The sequence below is a fragment of the Anastrepha ludens genome, chromosome 2, assembly GCF_028408465.1.
Source record: "Anastrepha ludens isolate Willacy chromosome 2, idAnaLude1.1, whole genome shotgun sequence".
Classification (NCBI taxonomy): Eukaryota; Metazoa; Arthropoda; class Insecta; order Diptera; family Tephritidae; genus Anastrepha; species Anastrepha ludens.
In genome coordinates, this window is record NC_071498.1 from 181966320 (window position 1) to 181986429 (window position 20110).

General features: G+C 38.7%; 1 protein-coding gene across 1 annotated transcript; it reads left to right on the forward strand.

Moving 5' to 3' along the window:
• The first annotated feature begins 389 nt into the window (after window positions 1-389).
• Window positions 390-16191, forward strand: LOC128855995 (putative tyramine receptor 2). Its single transcript, XM_054091314.1, has 3 exons — window positions 390-395; window positions 471-629; window positions 14268-16191. The coding sequence occupies exons 1-3, from the start codon at window positions 390-392 to the stop codon at window positions 15423-15425; spliced, it is 1323 nt and encodes a 440-aa protein (XP_053947289.1). The 3' UTR covers window positions 15426-16191.
• The last annotated feature ends 3919 nt before the right edge of the window (window positions 16192-20110 follow it).

Genomic DNA, 20110 nt, shown 5'->3' on the forward strand with positions numbered 1-20110 from the left:
CAAGCAAAGCTGTTGCCACCGTCTGCAATACCACAATAGTTTTACGATTATTTAATCCAGCCACACTGTCATCGCTTGTACATATGTACTTGTATAACAATACACACACAAGTTTATTTCTTACGCCTATACGTACGTAAATTAATATGCATTGCCTGCAATGCCATCTTGCATATGGCTCCGCCTTTAAAATATTCAAAAAATGATTACTTTAAGCCACAGCCATTTTCGCTTTTGTATTTCTTTTTTTTGTTTTTTCTGAGTACGCTGCAATATACTGAAAGTAGTTGTTGGTATGCGTGGATATATTTCGCTATTCCAATTGTAGATAAAGAGAAGTACTCAAAGACGATAGGTGGAGTTAGAAAACTTTAGGTTAGGGTAGGTTTATGGGGGTAATTTAATCGAAAATATTCATTCAATAGTTATAAATATCTTCGCTAATTACTCAAAAACATTTTTATTTGCAGCTAAGCGAAGACATCGGTTACGTGTTATACTCTGCATTGGGCTCTTTCTACTTACCCAGTTGCATAATGGTTTTTGTCTACATACGAATTTATTTTGCCGCCAAGGCGAGAGCGAGACGCGGCATTAAAAAGCATCCGCGTAAAACAAACAACGAACAGGTGAGTGACAAATATACTTTTTTGTAAAATAAAGCCGCGCTTAGAGATAAATACTAACTTTTTGAAGTAATATATAATTGCCGGCAAAAATTATTTAGAAATGTCCTACACTTTTTGCTTTCATTTGATATGCAACTGGCCATATTACATACTTTTATAGATGCAAGCAAATTGTTCGAATGCTGGGTCATAATTGAGTCTAACAAAGTCCTGACGTTTTGTGGAGTAACTCATTAAAGTTGCCTGGTATTTTAACTAGAAGCCTTTTGTGTTGATTTTTATTCTTAGATGATCGACTGAACATCCGCAAATTATCATGAACAAATTATTTTGCATGAATGAAAATACCAAATTTTAAGTTTAAGTTGAAATTTAATTCAATCAACTGCCATGTGTGCTAGAATTATGAAATTTTGTGTACCTTTTAATTACTTTTAAGAACAACGTAATAATCCAAGGCAATTTTTTTACTTGCACAACCAGCTGGAATATGCACAACCAGCTGGAATATTCTTAATCCTCCGTTGGACACTTTTTTAAAACTTTCGACTGGACACACGGGTCTGGCCAATATTTTGATTTGTGAAAAAAATTGTTGTTTATTTTCTTCTTTTTTTTTGACTCATTTCGAAGAAGGTTGAAGGAAAAAAAGTTGATTCGGTGGAAGGCTAGTGAAACATGTATAAGAGATTTTTGATTGCTGTTGACATACTGGATTTTTACAGTGAGCTGTGAATTTATCTCCGGTTGATTGGTTGACTACAATATTCCCAGGCATAGTAATTGGTTTGTTGAAAAATTATTCCATAGCCAAACGAGTAGTGAATAGAGAAGTAACGGCTGGATTATTCATAAGATTTTCAATGTTTGCAAGATGCCAATGTGCTCGATAAAGTCGTAAAAAAATTTCATCTCGCGGCTGTTATTGTACTACCATTGTCACGTTTCCTTGCGCAGCTATTTTGTTTGGGAGTCACAGGCACACCGGTGTTGATGGAATATATTGTGTAAATTTAGTTCGGCCTCGATGTGAAAATAGTTGCTCGTCCATAGCCATATTTTCAAGCGGATTGTTGTTGTTGTTTTAACAGTAATAGAAGCCCCGTCAGTGTAGGGTATATCGCCGGTCGTCTTCGTCTGGCTCATCTAAAGGTAGGCCCAGGAAACATGCTGTTTCGACGGGTTGGGTCCAGAGGAAGAGGGGTGTTGGATGAGTAGGTTTTAGAGGGCATGTGAAAAGGTGGTTAGTGTCGTGCGCGGTGCCTTCACATGCCGGACATATGTTTGGTATGTCGGGGTCAATTCTGGATAAGTAGGAGTTTAACCTGCTACAGTATCCAGAACGTAATTGTGCCAGTATTACGCGGGTCTCACGGGGAAGCTGGAGCCCTTCATCTGCAATAGGTGCGGATCCTAATTATCCTTGATGTTTTCATTCAAAAAACCCAACAAATCACGATCGGGCACAGATTTTTCGGTCCTTTAGAGAAATTCACGTGTTGAACCGTTATCCAAACGAAAATGTCGTGTCAACATTTTTAATCGACGATACGATAATGCTGCTTAAAAAATGGGCAAAGCATACGAATGCAACAAAACTTCCGCTTTCTGCAATTATTGTGAGTTACACCCATGGCCAAAAGAAGACCAATAAATGCAACGAGCCCAGGCTAGTCAGATCAAACCAAACTCCTTGTTTTGCATCTGAATGTGCTTCATTCTATTTTTGAATGGCTTCACTTGCATATCGATTTTTTCCCAAATGATAATTAATGAAATATTGGGTGTTAAAATTGTGAATGTGTCAATAGGAACGGACGTGGCTTTTGCTTCATGATAAGCACTGTCGCGCAGTGCCACATAATCTGCGAATTTTTGGCAAAGAACGAAACGAATACCATCCAACAGCCAACGAATTCACCTGAGCTATTTTGGTTTTTTGACTCAAACCACTACGGGGAACTCATTTTAATAACCGCAAGGAAGTAACTAAAAAATCGAAAACGCCTGTGATAGCTATACCGAAAATAGAGTTCTAGAAATGTTTCGAAATATGGATCGAACGCTGGCATAAGTGCGTTGTAGTTGACAGGAGAACTTTGAAGGCAATTCCATCACTTTTGAGGAATTAAATTGTATTTTGAATTCCCTTTTCACCTTTTTCATCATGGGGGTACATCAACGTTTAAGGCGCGAAAAAGCGTAATTGACATTTGAGACCAAAATGACCAAGCCTTACCCATTCCTCCATTAAAAAACATTTTATAAACCTAGCCCGAAATGGTTTTGCGTTATAGGATAAGGGGTATATTGCATATTTTAAGTGAATCCGACAAATATTTTTCGAGTTATTCAACAATTAGCAAAGGGCTTTCAGGCGCTCGGGCGCTCCGGAGCGTTCGAGGGCAAGTAGCTAGCAGCAGCTGCAAGCAACCGACACATGAAAGTGGCAGATACGCGCGCTAACGATAATACTCGAGAAGGTAGAATGCTACGTAGGCAGCAGCAAATCGATATTTTAGAAGCTGCTATTCCGGCTGAAGGAGTATTATATGGCCCAGGAATAAATGACACAGTGTAACTAATTAATTAATTCGCATAATTCTCCATAAATCGATAGCAAAACTTTAAATGAGTTTATGTCCAAACTATGTTTTTTGAATTGATAATCTCTGTAACTTAGAAACCGCTTGGTAGATTTCAATACAATTTATACTGTTTTTGAAAAACATAAAACACTCGTACCTGATAGAATATTAATTATCAATTTTTTTCTCGAAAATCTGAAAAATATTTCCTAATTTCAAAGAAAAAGCTTCGATCAGACACAATATTATCTATCAATAAAACTAATTTCTCTTGTCCGATTGATTTTAGATGAATCTCCAAGGACTTGTAATGATCACCGCAAGGGACTCCTGGAGAAACGGGCTCCATACAAACAGCCACAAACATTTTTTTTTTTTGAAATCTTGCTAAAGTCAAGTTGAAACATGATGTATTAATACATAGCATTTTTGTAAAATAAAGCAATTGTCTAGCAAACAAAATTTTGAAAATCATCATTTTCGGGCCTCTGACTACCTCTAACCCCTTACGGAAGAGGGCATTGTTTTGAAATAAGAGAACGTTTACCCTTCTTCCTCCTCTTATTTGTATTTTATTATAGGCTTCTTGCCTTTTTTTTCTGCAAGCAACGAACGAACATAAAATTTTTTAAAATCACAGTTCCAATAATATCATCATCATCATCAATAGTACTACAATCTTGTGCAGACCATTGCTTCCACAACCACCATTCTCCATCTCCGATCGATCCTTTTCTACGCCTTTCCAGTTTGTGATCCCCATTTTCCGCAAGTCGGCTGTGACCTCATCAATCAGCGTTTGTTTGGTCTCCCTCAATCTCTCCGTCCAACCACTTGCCTATGGAACGCTGTACTAGTAGCCATTCGGTCATTCTGTACATGTGCCCCAGCCATCTGAGGTAAAATTTGGGTAACCTCACATATCCATACACCTCATTTTTTGTTGGCGATTCCGTATTTCAAACGAGGATAAATATGTGGGTTTAATATTTACAAACAATTTTTTCGTGTTATTGGATATTTTGATTTTTCAATAATGCACAATTTTCAGCCAACTACATTAAAATTCAGGTTGTTTGTTGAAAGTCTAAAGGCACTTCAGCCTATTGCAGCAATCCGACGTTTTTAGCGTAGTTCCGCGCACGAAAAGCCAAAAATTGCTAAGCCAAATGCAACGAACCAAAAATGCACATAACGATTTATGCCGCGAGCATGTAAACCGGTGCGCACAAATTAGACGTCGATATCGCAGAGTTTGTATGCAATACTATAACATTTTTTCCAATTATTCACCCGCTTGATGGAGTCTGAACAACGCATAAGCAGCATCAGCAAGGCACACAGACATTGGATTTGCTCAACCACACACATACGACTCCGTAGGCATTTTGAATGTACGTACACGCACACATAGGTACACATGTCTACTTATGCGCACTTATGCATACAAACCTAGAAACGTATATGTAGAGGTATTTCCGCAGGTGTTGCGCCATTTCTACCATTCAATTGCCGCTATTAGTGCAGATTTTCAAAAAAAAAAAAAGCCCATATTTGGTGCATTGAATTTTTCATAGCGCAGCATATGCCGACAGCTAAGCATTAAACTACTGAATCATAGGGTTATCGCCATGCATTAGCTGACATTGCAACTTGCCACCGCAACTGCATACAAATCATCCATCACGTAAGCAAGGGCTAGAAGTATACGCAGGTATTGTCGATTCGCTGCAAGTCAAACAGCTGTTGAAAATATTGTTGGAAAAGCTGTTGAAAATTCTGCTGTGATTTCTATTGGAAACGCTTTGCTTCGGTGGCAAAATGATTTGTTAGTTGCAACGGAACTTTAGCTAGATAAAATAGCAACAGACGAATATTGGCAGCCTCCCTCATGGCGAACAGCAAGCCAGGCTCAACAGGAACTAGAGTTTTTGAATAATGGTGATTGATGTTATTTTTGCTATTTTCTTTTACTAATGGTTAAAATTTAAATATTTTAGTCGGGTGAGTCTTAATGTCCTATGCAATTCATTTTTCATCGCCCGTTCCAAATTAAATCGGCTTCGTTGCAATCGTACAAATACGAGTAGAGTTTTGAACCAAACATTATTTTGTTCCTGGCAATCTTTTTCGTTCAAAACTATTTTTTTTTTTTATAAATTGGACCATAAATGGTTTTCCGCCTATTATTTAGTTTCGGTGTAATGAAATAAATAGCTACTGGCCCGATTCAACGTTTTCCATTATGTTAACGATATTTACGATGATTGGACTACGAGAGGGCCCCATTGAACCAGAAATTAAATTAATCCCTTGTGATGCGATTGCAGCGGCAAAGAGGGGGGAAGAACATGTAAATAGAATATAGGGTGGGGGGTACAGACATTTAGGATTATTCATTTATTTATTTTTATTTATCTAAGATATGTTGGCATGTATAAGACTTTTAGTCTTTTATAATACATTTACAGAATGGAGGTTACAAAATTTACGAACTTAATTTTAGCACAATACAATGTAAACTCAAAACTCAAAATCCATCATCATAGCAATTACAGCTCTGGTGAACCAATTCTTCCTTTCCAATCGCGCTCCATACGTGTCGGCTCGTTAAGTCGCTTCTCCTAGCATTTATAAGGCGTAAATCTGGATCAACATCATCTGCCCATCTTTTTGGCGGTCTTTCACGCTGTCCACTGTCCATAGTAAGAGAGTTGAATGTCTATTTCGTAATTCTATCGTCTGCAGCGCAATAGCTCAAAAGTAGCTTTTCTCCAATTCCTTATCTCAAGTTTTTTGATGTCTGGTTCGTCGGCCCAAATTGTTCTTGGTTTTCATCTGCGCCCTCGTACTGTCCATTCTTGGTATATGATCCAGCCATCCAGTGATGAAACCTATAGAATTTTTGCCATTTATAAGCTGGTGTATATCGTCATTACACCATATACGCAAGATCACAGCGAGTATCTTTAATTACTCTAAAACATTTTCTGAGTATTTTTTGTTCGAAAAATTGCAGTTTTGCCTTATCTGCTTCAATTGGCGTCCACGATTCAGCTTCTTAGCAAAAGACTGGTCTGACGTTGGTTTTGTACCGAGCAATTTGCATTGTCTGTTTAGTAGCTTCAATTTGAAGACCTGTCAATTGCGATTGAATGTCGAAAAATGCATAGAGCTGATGAGATCCTTATTGACTTCGAGGATGAAGTAATTGATCCGCAATAGATACGAGGTTTGTTCAAAAAATATCGCGAATTTTGTGTTTTCCAAAAATTATTTATTTATTGATTAAAATCTATTTTATCCCCTTCAACCCATTATGTGCCAACGCTTTTTCCAATCTTCGAAGCACTTCACAAAATCATTTTTTGTATCTTGTTCAGCTCCTTCTTTTTTTTTTTTTTGTCGGAACAACTAGCACGTGCAGCACTCAGACATTAATTAAGTCCATTGTACTACACTTGGATTCCCTTTGAATTTTCTTTAAATTTACCGGATCTCCGATCTCCTCTTTCAGCTCCTCATTCGATGCCGTCTTTACCTCGTCACTCGTAGCGTAGCGTCGTCCTTTCATGGGCCTCTTCAGTTTCGGGAACAAGAAAAAGTCACAGGGGGCCAGATGTGGGGAATACGGTGGATGTGGCATGATAAGTGTGTTGTTACTGGCTAAAAAGTCGCGCACAAGTAACGATGAGTGAGCAGGGGCGTTGTCGTGGTGCAAGAGCCAATTTTTGGCCTTCCACAAATCCAGGCGTTTCAGGCAGATTGTGGATGGCTTCTCGCAAATTGCGCATAACTTGCAGATAATATTCCTTATTGACCGTTTTACCCTGTGGCAAGAACTCGTGATGCACAACGACCTCTGCAATCGAAGAAAATGGTAAGCAAAACGTTTTCATTCGACCCAACTTGGCGCGCTTTTTTCAGTCTTGGTTCGTGCGGCAGCTTCTATTGAGAAGATTGAGCTTTGGTTTCCACGTCATAACCATAAACCCACGATTCGTCACCAGTTATGACCATCTTGAGCAAATTTGGGTCGTCGCGGAGAGAGTCCAACATCTCATTAGCAATGTTCATGCGATGCTGCTTTTGGTCGAAATAGAGCAGTTTTGTTACGAATTTTGCAGCGGCCCGTCTCATGCCCAAATCATTGAACAAAATCGAATGACACGAGCCAATCGATATATCTAGGTCCTCAGCAACTTCTCTAATGGTGACTCGACGATTGGCCAATACCATTTCCTTCACTTCATCAATTTTTTCATCTGTTGTTGAAGCGCTCGGGCGTCCGGCACGCTTTTCGTCGTTCACATCTTCTCGGCCTTCTGAGAACATTTTGTACCACCGATAAACGTTGCTTTGGTCCAAAGTAGCTTCTCCGTATGATACAGTCAACATTCGGAATACATCCGCAGACTTAATTTCATTTTTCACACAAAATTTGATACTGGTTCTTTGATTCATCTTTTTGAATAGGTAAAAATCGAAGACGAGCCGAAACACGTGCGAGCAAAGCAGCTGTCAACAATTAACTGAACATTCAAAAGGGCCGAACTCGTCGGCATGAGTGAGAGACATAAGTACCAATATATCGCCACAAAAAATTCGAAATTCGAATATGCGTAACCTGCGAGAATTCAAAATTCGCGATATTTTTTTAACAAACCTCGTATTTCAACAGGATAACGCAGCAGTTCACAGAACAGAGAGAAAAAAGCTACATTTTTTTTAAATCCCATGGAATCCCATTACTCGAATAACCTAACTTCTCAAAAATGGGTGACAACTTGATAATGTTAAACAATTGAAAGTTGTAATCCGAGCTTAGTGGTGTCGGATTGATCAAAACACCGTCACGAAGCGATGGATTCAATACCATGACGACTATAGTAAGTCATAATTACCAAGAGCTCATCCACAAAATATTGAAATGCTGGCGTTAATCCTAATCGGTTAATTTTTATAAAACTTGTCAGTTTCTTGTATTTGGCCCTATCACCCTTGTGTCGTTTCGTGAAATTATTTTGTTAATTTCTGTTGCTTAAATATTCACCATAATTGATTTTTGGTTAAATCAAAGAACTAAGATAAGCTGCATATTAAAAATAAAAAAATACATTTTCTTCAGACATTAAAAATACAAATTTTTAATTCACTTCATTTTACCCTATCATCATTTCGTTAAGTGTAAATGCCGTCAGCACTTGCTGCACTCTGCACAACAGGTGCATTGAGAACTACTCCAACGGCAGCGCTTGAAAGAATAGAATGAAAGAAAGAATCTGCCGGAAGACTCAGCGCGACAGGAGAATTTACCGGTAAAACATTCGGACAAAGCTCAATAGGCATTAGTTATAGGGTCCAAACGAAGAAATCCCGAACAACAATAGGAGAAGAGGCATGAAAATCATGTACACACAGAGTGCAGATAAATACGTCCGATTCGTACTAGCCCTGCCTAGAAAAGAAAGCAGACCTATCGTAGGTATACTAACAGGCCACAATTTGCTAGCGACGCACGCATACAAGATAGGAATTACAAGCAACGATAGCTGCAGATTTTGCAATGAATTGGAAGAGAGGGGAACGCTAGAACACCTTCTATGTTCTTGCCCTGCATTAGCTAGAACCAGATTAAAATGCTTAGGAGCTTTACAATATGAGAAGTTAGAAAACCTCTCGGGGATAGAGCTCCAATGATTACTTAGATTCGCAAAAGACGCGGACGTATTACCAAATGTCTACTACAAAGAAACGTAAGGGTCTAGCTCCATATGGTAATACTAAGGATCAATAGGTCTATGTGCCAGGTCAAACTAACCTAACCTATGCCGTCAGCGTCAAAATAAAGTATACACCAAAAGATTGGTTTAGATAATGTCGTTGAAGAAAAGATTAGTAAGGGAGCAAAACGTGAAGAAGAGGTGTAAAAATATAAGTAGGAGAGGTAAGGAGAGAATGGGGAGGTGTGTGTTGTTGGTAATGGGAGCACAGGTATGTGACTATATAAAAAAAGGAGGCACTAACAAATGGTAGTCATGCACCAACCCATTCGGTTGAGACGGCCGAGATATTTAGAGAAACATGAATTACCGCATACAACTAAAACCAATTAATCCTTTAGTTGCAAAGAAATTTATGCTGACAATTTAGATGTTTTTCTATGGTTTTATGTATGAAAAAGCTAAATTTTTTAAGTTTCAATTTAGAGTACTAAACAAGTCATCCTGATTAATTATGGCAATTAAGAACTTTGCACACTCAAACAACTCCTGATGACAGCTGCAGCTAAATCTAAGTTTATTGGCCAAAGTTTATTACAGCTTAGAAGCCACTTAAAATAATGTAAGCGATATTAGAAGCAGCTAATCCAAAACCAATTGCAAAATTTGGCAAATCGAATCTCAGCTAAAATGGCAAGAAAAACTACTCAAGTATTCCCATTAAAAATGCTACTTTAAGTGGTGATTAGCAATCGAGTGCTCAGAACATTTAAGTGGCAAACGGATTTCCATGTCAGCTACACTTTAGTTGCTACGTTTTGTATTTTTTCATTACCTTTCTGGGATGTATGTCGACAGAGTTATAAATGAGTGCAATGAATTCGAATATCTTATGGAAGCACAAAAAGAATTTGAACGTCAGAGCAACGAAAACGGGTTGTGGGTTTGCATGCAGTTCGCCTGCGAGTAGAATTCGATATGTACCGAACCCAGCTCATTATTATGCTCTTTTTTTTTATTTGCTTATTTTAATGACAGAGACTACGAGTAATGAAAAATGGCGTACGTGCTACTTTGACGTAGTCGCTCATACTCGAATAACGCTGATAAATGAACTTCCAAGCGTAGTAATATGTCAATTACAGCAACAACTACAGCAGTATGATGAAATCGACTACGCCAAAAAAACCACGAAAAAAATATTATATTGTAATCGGAAATTTTCCAATTCGATACATTTGTACTGCTTGGCGTTTTTTTTTTCCTTACTGTGTTTTTTGCCTCTTATTCATTTTGCCGCCATAGGGAATTCGCTTATGGTTAACTTTTGTTGGAGTATTCGCTGTGCGGATTATTAATGAATTTGCACGATGAAGCCTGTATTTATTGTCAAATGGATTTCCAATTTGTGTTTGCAGCTCATTATGGTCGAAACCGACATATTCAAATATAAATTCGCACATGCGTACATACATACAAATGTCAATGTAAATTACGTTGGTATGTAAATTAGGATGGTCGCTAATTTTAAATTTCTTCCTTTAGAAAAAGTAAGTTATCAAAAAACCATTTTTCTGTATTTTCTACCGAATGAGATCGGATAAAATTCAAAGCTTCCAACTTAAGCCCGACGTTCGAGATATTACTTTTTTTCTAATATATGCATATATAATTGGCTCTCCTTCCATTTGTGGTGTGCGTCCTGATGTTGTTCCACAGTTTTAAGGCAACTCCGAACGGCAAATGTTTTTTTTTTTTAGTTATGTTTAGTTTTCTTTATTTTTCAAACAACGTCTGCATTGTTGTTAGATCTTTACGTTTTAAACTCTATGGATAATCGGAACTGTTAGAAGCATAACGACTCTAGAAGTCGATGTGAATCAGGAAATTAGAGCAATGAACTACTCTTTTAAAGCTCTAACACTCCTCTACTTCTCAAAAACTGTTTTTTTCACTGATTTGCCGAAAGCATTTGACTACAACTTTAAAGGTTATCGGGATTCCACAAACAAACTTGCTGACATTACAGAGCGTGGTCTAGATTATTATACAAAAATAAACAAAAAAATCTGAAATCTGAAAATCTTGAAAAATAACCAAAAAGAAAATGTTTTTCTTTTACATATAAAGCTTCTAAATCCTCAAAATTCAAAATCAAAATTCATATTTAGTAGTTGGAATGAATGTGTTTTTCGCCTCATACAAATTATGATCACCCTAATGCACATACGTATTAACACTATATGCAGTAAATTGGAAATGCAAGAACCATGGAGGCAAATTCACTGGTCCTGAACTACTTTACTACCTGCTTGCTTTGCAGCTGAAGTAATTCGTCTTCTATCTTTCTTCAGTGCCAGAAACTGTTTCTTTTAACATGGACATATCTTACAAAATGTCAATTGTCCGCCTATGCATCAGGGTCATACCATTTAAAGAAGTTTGCGTAGTCATCTTTTCAGGATACAGCACACCTTCTTCTCGAATATGACGTTAAAGCGTGAAGAAGCTTGAGGGATCTCGGCCAAATGCGACCAGATAAAAAGCACTTACGCTCAGCCCAACTCAGTTCTTACATTTACTTTTATTTATTAAGGGAACTAGGATGAGATACCATGACGAGTGGAGGACACAAAAGGCCATGAGTAATGCAAGCCTCGTTTTCATTCATTCATTTAATTAACGAACCAGTAGGCCTAGTCTAATTTGTAGCGAAAAGCAGCAGTTTTTGATGAGTTTAAAAAGAGAACAAAAATGTGTAGATCAACATTTTAAAAGTATTTTGCATAAATAAAATATTACACATATTTTATTTTTCATTTCGTAAAATTTGTTGTTCAAGTATATATGATTTTATTTTTAGAAATTTCATATACATACCCATTTTTATTACGTTTAAAGCTGGATGGAAGCAATTTCATGGCAGAAATACACCATTGCCTGCCGAGAGGCAACCGCTATTAGGTTAGGTAGTGATGGTTGCCCACAGAGTGGGCCCACTTGGTCGAAAGAAGTTCGGTTCATCCTTTGTGATACCATTGCAAGAGGGGAAAAAGAGCTGAAGAAAAAAAGGACGAAAGGGAAAGGGATGGGGAAGATTGAGTGTTTGTGGGCTATGAACGGTGACTAGTCTGCGGTTGTGTTAACCTCTTTATGCTGCTGATGAAGTTCATCAGATTTTTGTTTTCAATACATGCTATATCAACAGTCGCAGAAAAGAAGTGAGAACGGAGTTGCTTGAATCTTAGTCCCGCGAGAGCTGCATAGCTGAGGAGCAGGTGCTGAAGTTATTCCACCTCATCCTCTATACAGCTGACGCAAAAAGGACTAGAAGTGATTCCGAGTCTCACGGCATGTATACCCCGCGGGCAGGGCCCCGTGAGAATGCCCACGAAATTTGAGAGATGAGATTTTGTCATCCTCAGAATATCTCTCGAATGCCTCCTATCCAAACATGGCCAGAAGAACTTCGCACCTTACACGTTCGTGTACTTACCCAGCGCTCGCTGAGTTGGTGCAAAGCACATCCTTCCAAGAGTAGAGCGCAGGTTGTCAAGGACATCGCGATCCTCTCCTTTCGCGAGCACACCGCCTCACAGGTCTCTTGCCAGGCCAGCTCGTCGGCTTCGCAGTTTCCAGCAAAGCCACTGTGACCAGGTACCCAAATTATCTTTATATCGAAGAATTCTGATGCAATCGAGAGAGAGACCAGGCATTCCCCGACCAGTTTCGAAGGCACCATAATAGAGCCTAGGGCCCTAATTGCCGCTTGGCTATCGGAGTAAATATTTACCTTCTTAACAGTTATTACGCAAGTAAGTAGCCAGACAGCTGCTTCTTTAATTGCGGCCACCTCTGCTTGGAACACACTGCAGTGATCCGGTAACCTGAATTTGAGTATTATGGGGAGCTCTTTGCAGAATACTCCTCCTCCAACCCTACCGTCCAACTTCAAGCCATCCGTGAATATGTCAACCAAGCCCTGTTCCCAAGTTTTGCCCCCGGTCGACTCCTCCCTTGATTGAATATGGGTGGAGAATGTTCCGCTTGGACTAAGCGAAGGCACGCACTGATTCGTCGACGAGTGAATGAAAGGCTATTAGAGAAAACTTTTTTTTTAATTTTGATCTTTCACCAATAATCGAACCTACATTCTCTCTGAATTCCGAATGGTAGTCACGCACCAACCCATCCAGCTACGGCGCCCGCCGTTATATTATACAGTGACCCCTTACTCCGCAACTGGTACAATTCTAAACACTCTCCATCCAGTATTAAATACCTGCTCATACAGAGAATTTTCGCTGATATGTTGGGCTTTTCATTGCAGAAAAAAAACAACAGTAACGAGCAAAGACATGCTGCTAGTATTGGAATTTGTAAAACATTCGTTTCTTTCGACACATCACACATACATACACACATGCATTGTCGTAGGAATGAGTTCAGGTCTCAATCATTTTCGTGGCGCAATCTGTTTACTTATGCGCAATCTTATCGTCTGTCTTTTTTGCTTGTAAATCTAAAATACTTTCTTAATGTTGTGTATGTGTAATGTATGTGGTTCTTTGTGCAAACGCAGAGTATTAGCGCCAAACATTGAAATGTGATTTCTCATGAGACCATACATGGCAGCACCGAAGGAATGCTTGCAAAGCAATCGCAATGTATTAAATATTCATTTTATTTTGTATGTGAATCCTTAGGAAGGCTCACACACTCTAGTAATAATTGCTAAGCACGTCCCAGTTATCTAATGTACAGTTATTTGTACTAGATTATGAATATAAATACGTACATACATATTAATATGTGTATAATATCTCGGCATAATAAACAATCCAATAAGAGTGAGCAAATTTTTGTGAGTTGGAGTTCTGTGAAAACGAAACGTGGTATGAGTGTAGCTTCAATTGGTGAAGTATATAGTAGAAATTTCTCATTACTCTTCGGAGATTATTGAAACTACTAAAATTCCTACTATTTGATACATTGACGGTGGATTCAGAAAAGGCCACACTGATATTTAAAATGTTAATATTTACATTTAGTAAAACTTTTTTTTAAATAATTTTTTAGTTCACTGTTTCCCATTTAAAAATGGTAATACCCACGCGCCATCAATATTACGAATACTTAAGTATTTGTTCCACTTTGAAAAATAATAATCAGATATATTAGACACTCGGATAAGTACGAAAAAGCCTAGTATTTGCCAAAAATATTTCAGTTTTTCATACTTCCTTGCAAACAACTTCATACAGATTATATCCTACACTTCGCCATACTTTTTCTAACAACTTATTTTTTACTTTTCTCTCTTACAGGTCACTAGCTTCACCACTATCGGCAAGAAAGGCACCATTCCGATGCCTTCGTCCAGCGCGATAAGCGCGCTGCAAATGAATCAGCAGCGTCAGATAGCCACCATCGAAACACCACCGAACAGCGCCTCGCTGCCAATGCAGATACCAACTGTTACGTGCGATCTCGCATCGGACATCTCCACATCGGAGGCAGCCGACATGGAACCGCATCCACTCGTCTACCCCAATGGCAACTCAAGTGTACCGTCCCCGCTCAGCATGCTCACGCCCGGTTCTCCTAACTGCACACTATCCGCAGCAGACAAGGAAACACTCAAAGTAAGTACGATAGCGACGAGTCGAGGTGCTCTAAATGTGCCCGTGCCGCCGTCTATGGCCGCTGCAGTGACAGGCAATTCAGGAACTTCCAACAATAATAATAACGATAGCGGGACGCCGTTGGCCACAGATGGCATGACAAGTGGGACGGCTACAGCAGCGCAACACGGCGCCGCAGCGTCTAATACCAGCGCTACTGGAGCGACGTTGACCACACCGAATGCTAGCGGTGGTGCAGCGGGATTGGGTGCATCGCCGAACGAATTGCGCGTATCGCCCATCGTAGGACGGTGTCGTGCACTCTCCGTAGGCATTGACACCGACATGGTTAGCGAATTTGATCCATCCAGCTCCGATTCAGGTGTGGTGAGTCGTTGTGCAGTGGTTAAGCCGCTGAAATTCAGACTGTGTCAACCGATTTTCGGCCGAAAAACGGCGAACCAAGCACGACGAAACGAGGCAAAAGCAACGGCCACAGTAGTGGCGACATCGAAAACACTAAAACCCTCCGAAGTGGTGAAAGCCGAACTGGAACCAGCAATACCGAAGGTGCAAAAGCCGCGTGATCCCGAAAAGGAGAAACGACGCATCGCACGGAAGAAAGAAAAACGAGCCACGCTCATATTGGGATTAATTATGGGCAGTTTTATTGCCTGCTGGCTGCCATTCTTCTTTCTCTACATACTGGTGCCAGCCTGTGGCAGCTTCTGCAATATACCAGACTCCGCTTTTGCCATCGCATTCTGGCTGGGCTACATGAATTCCGCCTTGAATCCGGCCATTTACACCATCTTCAATAAGGACTTTAGACGCGCCTTTCGACGCATACTATTCAAGTGATGTTTGGCCTATGTGTGCTGTTATCGGTGCGTTCATGCGAGCATTGAGAAGGCCACCGAACGTGCCATGGGCAGCACACCCATTAGTTATGGCATGTACCATTACAGGCGATAGGTTTGGTTATTTGCTTTTGTGCGCTAAAAAAACAACAAAAACCACAAGCTTGACTAAAAACAATCCCCTCTTACAATTTACGCATGCCAAGTGTGTGTGTGTAACCATGAATGTGTATACGAAGGTAGGCTGGTAGATTGGTAAAAAAAACATAATTCGCACTCAGTGCGAGCTCATAACCGCTGCAATTATGCTTTACTATGCCGCGTCTAGTCTGAGAATTATCAAGTCTGGTTGTTATTTCAAATGCCTTTTGAAGACTTCGTTTAGCACTCTGACAATATTAGTTGTTGCTGTCGCTTTGCTTTTTCAGTTTGGGCGTAAGCGCGTAAAAAATTATTATGATGTGTAGTTATAAGGAAAATTGTTGAGAATATAAAATTAGTGCTCATTTTAAAGCAATGAATGGCTGTGAATCCAATGAGTAATTCATATTGCTTTATGATTGAATATTGTAATGAAATTTAGTTGTTAACCTTTAGTTGAAATGTTGCAACTTTGTAATAAATTTTAAACAACGATTTTTTCTCGAGGCATTTGGAACGGCAATTTTGTAACTAAAATAAAGGGCAAGGCCATATTTTGAACTAAATGAATTTCTAGAAATGGAGAATCAATACCCACGATCGACAGCTTCAAACCGTATTATTCGCTACATAAATTTAAGTAACTTTAAGTATTATTATTACCATTTTTTTTTTTGTTAAGAGCTTTCATAAAAATATTTGTTTTTCATAACACGATTTTCTTTAATTTTATTTTATGATGCCAAATATTTAGTTATGGTGACCTTAAAAAACCTATGAAATATCAGGATGTGCATACGCTTTGTAAATATCAGTAGTCAAAGCATACCAGGTGGAAGCAATTAAGAGTAGTAGGACACATTTTGACCCTATTAATATTACTTTTTAAAAACCTATCATACGACTATCCGAATATACTTACTTGCCTAACTCGATTTGAAAATAGAAACTTCAAATTTTAAAATGGTGATAGCTTTTTCAAAAGATTTTATTTTTCGAAATAAATACAATACAGGGTGGCGCAAAATTAATCATCCAATTTTGTTTTTGAAAATTTGGAAATCGAAACTTCAAAGTTTAAAATGGTGATCGCTTTTTTAAAAGATTTTATTTTTGGAATTAAATATAATACAAGGTGGCGCAGAATTAATCATCCAATTTTGTTTTTAAAAATTTGGAAATCGAAACTTCAAAATTTAAAATGGTGATCGCTTTTTTAAAAGATTTTATTTTTGGAATTAAATATAATACAAGGTGGCGCAGAATTAATCATCCAATTTTGTTTTTGAAAATTTGGAAATCGAAACTTCAAATTTTGAAATGGTGATCGCTGTTTTAAAAGATTTTATTTTTGGAATTAAATATAATACAAGGTGGCGCAGAATTAATCATCCAATTTTGTTTTTGAAAATTTGGAAATCGGAACTTCAAAATTTAAAATGGTTTTCGCTTTTTTAAAAGATTTTATTTTTCGAATTAAATATAATACAGGTTGGCGCAAAATTAATCATTAAATTTTGTTTTTGAGCAATGGAAATCTTTATTCTGACCTTTACACGCTCCATGCTTGTTTGTTGTATACTGCAGCTGTCTAACTCGACGCCATTTACAAATATTATAAATCTTCCAATAAGGTGATTAATTTTGGGCCACGATGGATAATATTGGTAGTGGGAGTTTCTGTGACTTTTGAAGTAGCTGGGCACAAATATGTTGTTTTACAATAAAATATAAAAAAGATTTACTTGCATTCTTTGCGAAGATGTTTCGCTTAAATTTGCCACATCTGCGGAACTTCACTGCTATTATCTCTACACAGTGTCGAAATTCAACTTACAATAGTGGAAACTTGCGAAGCTGCAAAATAACCTGTCCCTTAACACACATGCATACATGCATATATCCATACATATTTATGTTCACATATACATACAAAACTCTATTCCATCAACTTAAACTTTTTCTAGCAAAAAATGCAGAAATAAGCAACATTTCATTTTTTTCTACTCATTGACTTTATATAGAAAATAAAGTTTTCCCACCGACAATTCGACAATTTTCTGCATTCTAAGAATTTCCGATTTTCGTTCATTGCAGTTTACAGGACATTTATCACAATTTTGTAAATTTTCCAAAGAAATTTACATCTGCCAATTTGCCATTTGCTTGGCCTACAATAACAGCATTTATTTTTGTTGGTTTTTATTTCGATAAATGTTTTATCTTTCTTTATTGAATTGGCCACACGCTCAGGAAACTATTAGGAAAAATTTAAAATTGATTGATTTTAGGCAGAAAATTATTGTTGGCATATGCAAGACTCTGAAGCTTATCTACCACAATCTAGAATAGGATGACCAAGAGCATCTGCTTGCCAAATGTGGAGTGAAGACTCAAAAAATTAAACGTCTATGGCAAGCGACTAAATGGTGTATGGCATTTTCCAGAGTGTTTCAAGTATTGGTTGCTTTGGATTTAAAATTATTACGCAGCAAAACTCTGAATTGGTGAAACCAGAGTCTGGTTCAGAACTGGTGCGATTTGTCCAATTCCAAAACAGAGCTTAACAATGCCATGTCGTAAAAGTGTACACAAGCAATCATTTTGTTAATTGTTTCATTCATCTTCATTCTTCCTCTTCTTCCTTGCTTTTGTCACCATCCTACTTGGGGTCAGCTCTTTTAGTTAGCAATCACCAATTTTTTCGATCCTGGCTCATCTCGGTGTTTAAATTCGCACGTTACATGTCGCTTTCGATCTGCTACGTTCATGTATGTTGGATCGCCCTGGCTTCCTCGGCGCTTTAATGATGTTCAGACCTGACTTTATCAGTTCGATTTCAGGTTTCCTCTGGACACAACAGTTCCACTGAAGATGGCGCTTTTGTATTTTTTGATTAATCGGCGTGATTTAAAGGCTTCCCCGAATGCATCGGTTTGGTACTTTGTTCAATATTGTGGTCCATCTCAGCATTTTCTTTTCTGCTTTTTGAAGTTTTCTTTCGTGGCGCTATTTTAGAGCCCAGCATTCAGCTCTGTATGGTGGCGCCAGATGCCGTGTGCCGGAGAAGGGTAAGCTATCCGAACCATTTGAAGTTCGAAGCGGAGTTCGCCAAAGATGGTTTCTATCGCCCGTGTTATTCCTCTTAGTAATAGAAGAGTCCTCGAAGAAGCCTTAAGCGCTCTTCACAACTGCGGTCTTAAATGGACGATGATTAGCACGCTACAACTCAGCGACTATGCTGACTGCATATGCCTCTTGCCACATCGCCTAATCGATCTTAAAAAAATGGGTTCCTCGCTTCATAGAGAACCTATGAAGAGATTGCGGACAACCTTATCGAAACAGTGGGGGAGTTTACATACCTCGACAGCAGAGTTGTCCCGGGCGGTCGCACAGGGGTAAACATATGCTTCCGAATCGAAAAAGCCAAAGGAGCATTCGCGATGTTGGTAGTGTGGCCTGTATGGCGAAATAGCAACCTAACTTCCAATTTAAAGGTTAGGCTCTTAAAGTCGAATGTTTTTTCGGTGCTGCTGTACAGTAGCTCTACCTGTAAAATTACCACCGCTTTAATCAGTCGCTTATAAGAGGCCTGGTAGGCCAAGCATGACATGCCTTTTGTGGCTCGCAACGCCTAAAACCATAACAGTAGCTGGAAACTTCGGGTGTACGTCTTTCTATCATTGCCCTTGATCAAGATTTTTTCATCAGAAAGAAACCATAACATCTCAGGCGCTTCAGGAAAACCTGGAAAATAGCTGTGGATCGCGAGATAGCAAGTGAGGGCCTTATTCAGTAATCGAGTAATCACGAGATGGCGCGTAGGGGTTGTCGATGCCCTATGCTCCGTTGGGAATTCACGGAAACAATGACAATGATTCAGCTCCATATGTCAGGGTGGCGTCCGCAGCCGTTTTAAAGATATTATCTTTTAGATGGAGCGGCATCCTTCTGTCGCATAGCACGCCGGTTAGTACTTTAACCATGCTGACTTAGCTCTATGCTGTACGTCTTCTTTGACTTCTCCGGTATTTGACACAATGGATACTAAGTACTTAAACATGGAGACCTCTGGTTTTTGATGTTGAATTGGATACTCGCAACACATGAGCCACACTGATTGAGGGTGGCTTTAATATCGTATAAATCTTCGCCCACTAGCACAATAGTACAGTACATATAGTCTACAGGTCTTCGCGTTGAGTGTTGGCGATTATATAGTCCATGACCAGGTAAAATATAAAATGGCTAGGTGTGGAACCTTAGTGTACCCCTACTTTTACAGCAAACCCAGCCCTTTCGCCAGATACTGTTCTAACTTCTATAGTTACACTTGCCATAATTGTCCTATATTAGTTTGACGTAGTATTCTGGTACATTTTGTGCTTTGAGGGTCTGGCATAATAGCTTGCTGGGTACTCTGTTCAATGCTTTGGATCTATAAAAATAAAATAGGGATTTTGCTTATTTTCCCCATACTTCTCGGTTAATATTCTTTTTCCCCGGATAGCATCAGATTTGGATTTGCCTACTAAGAAGTAA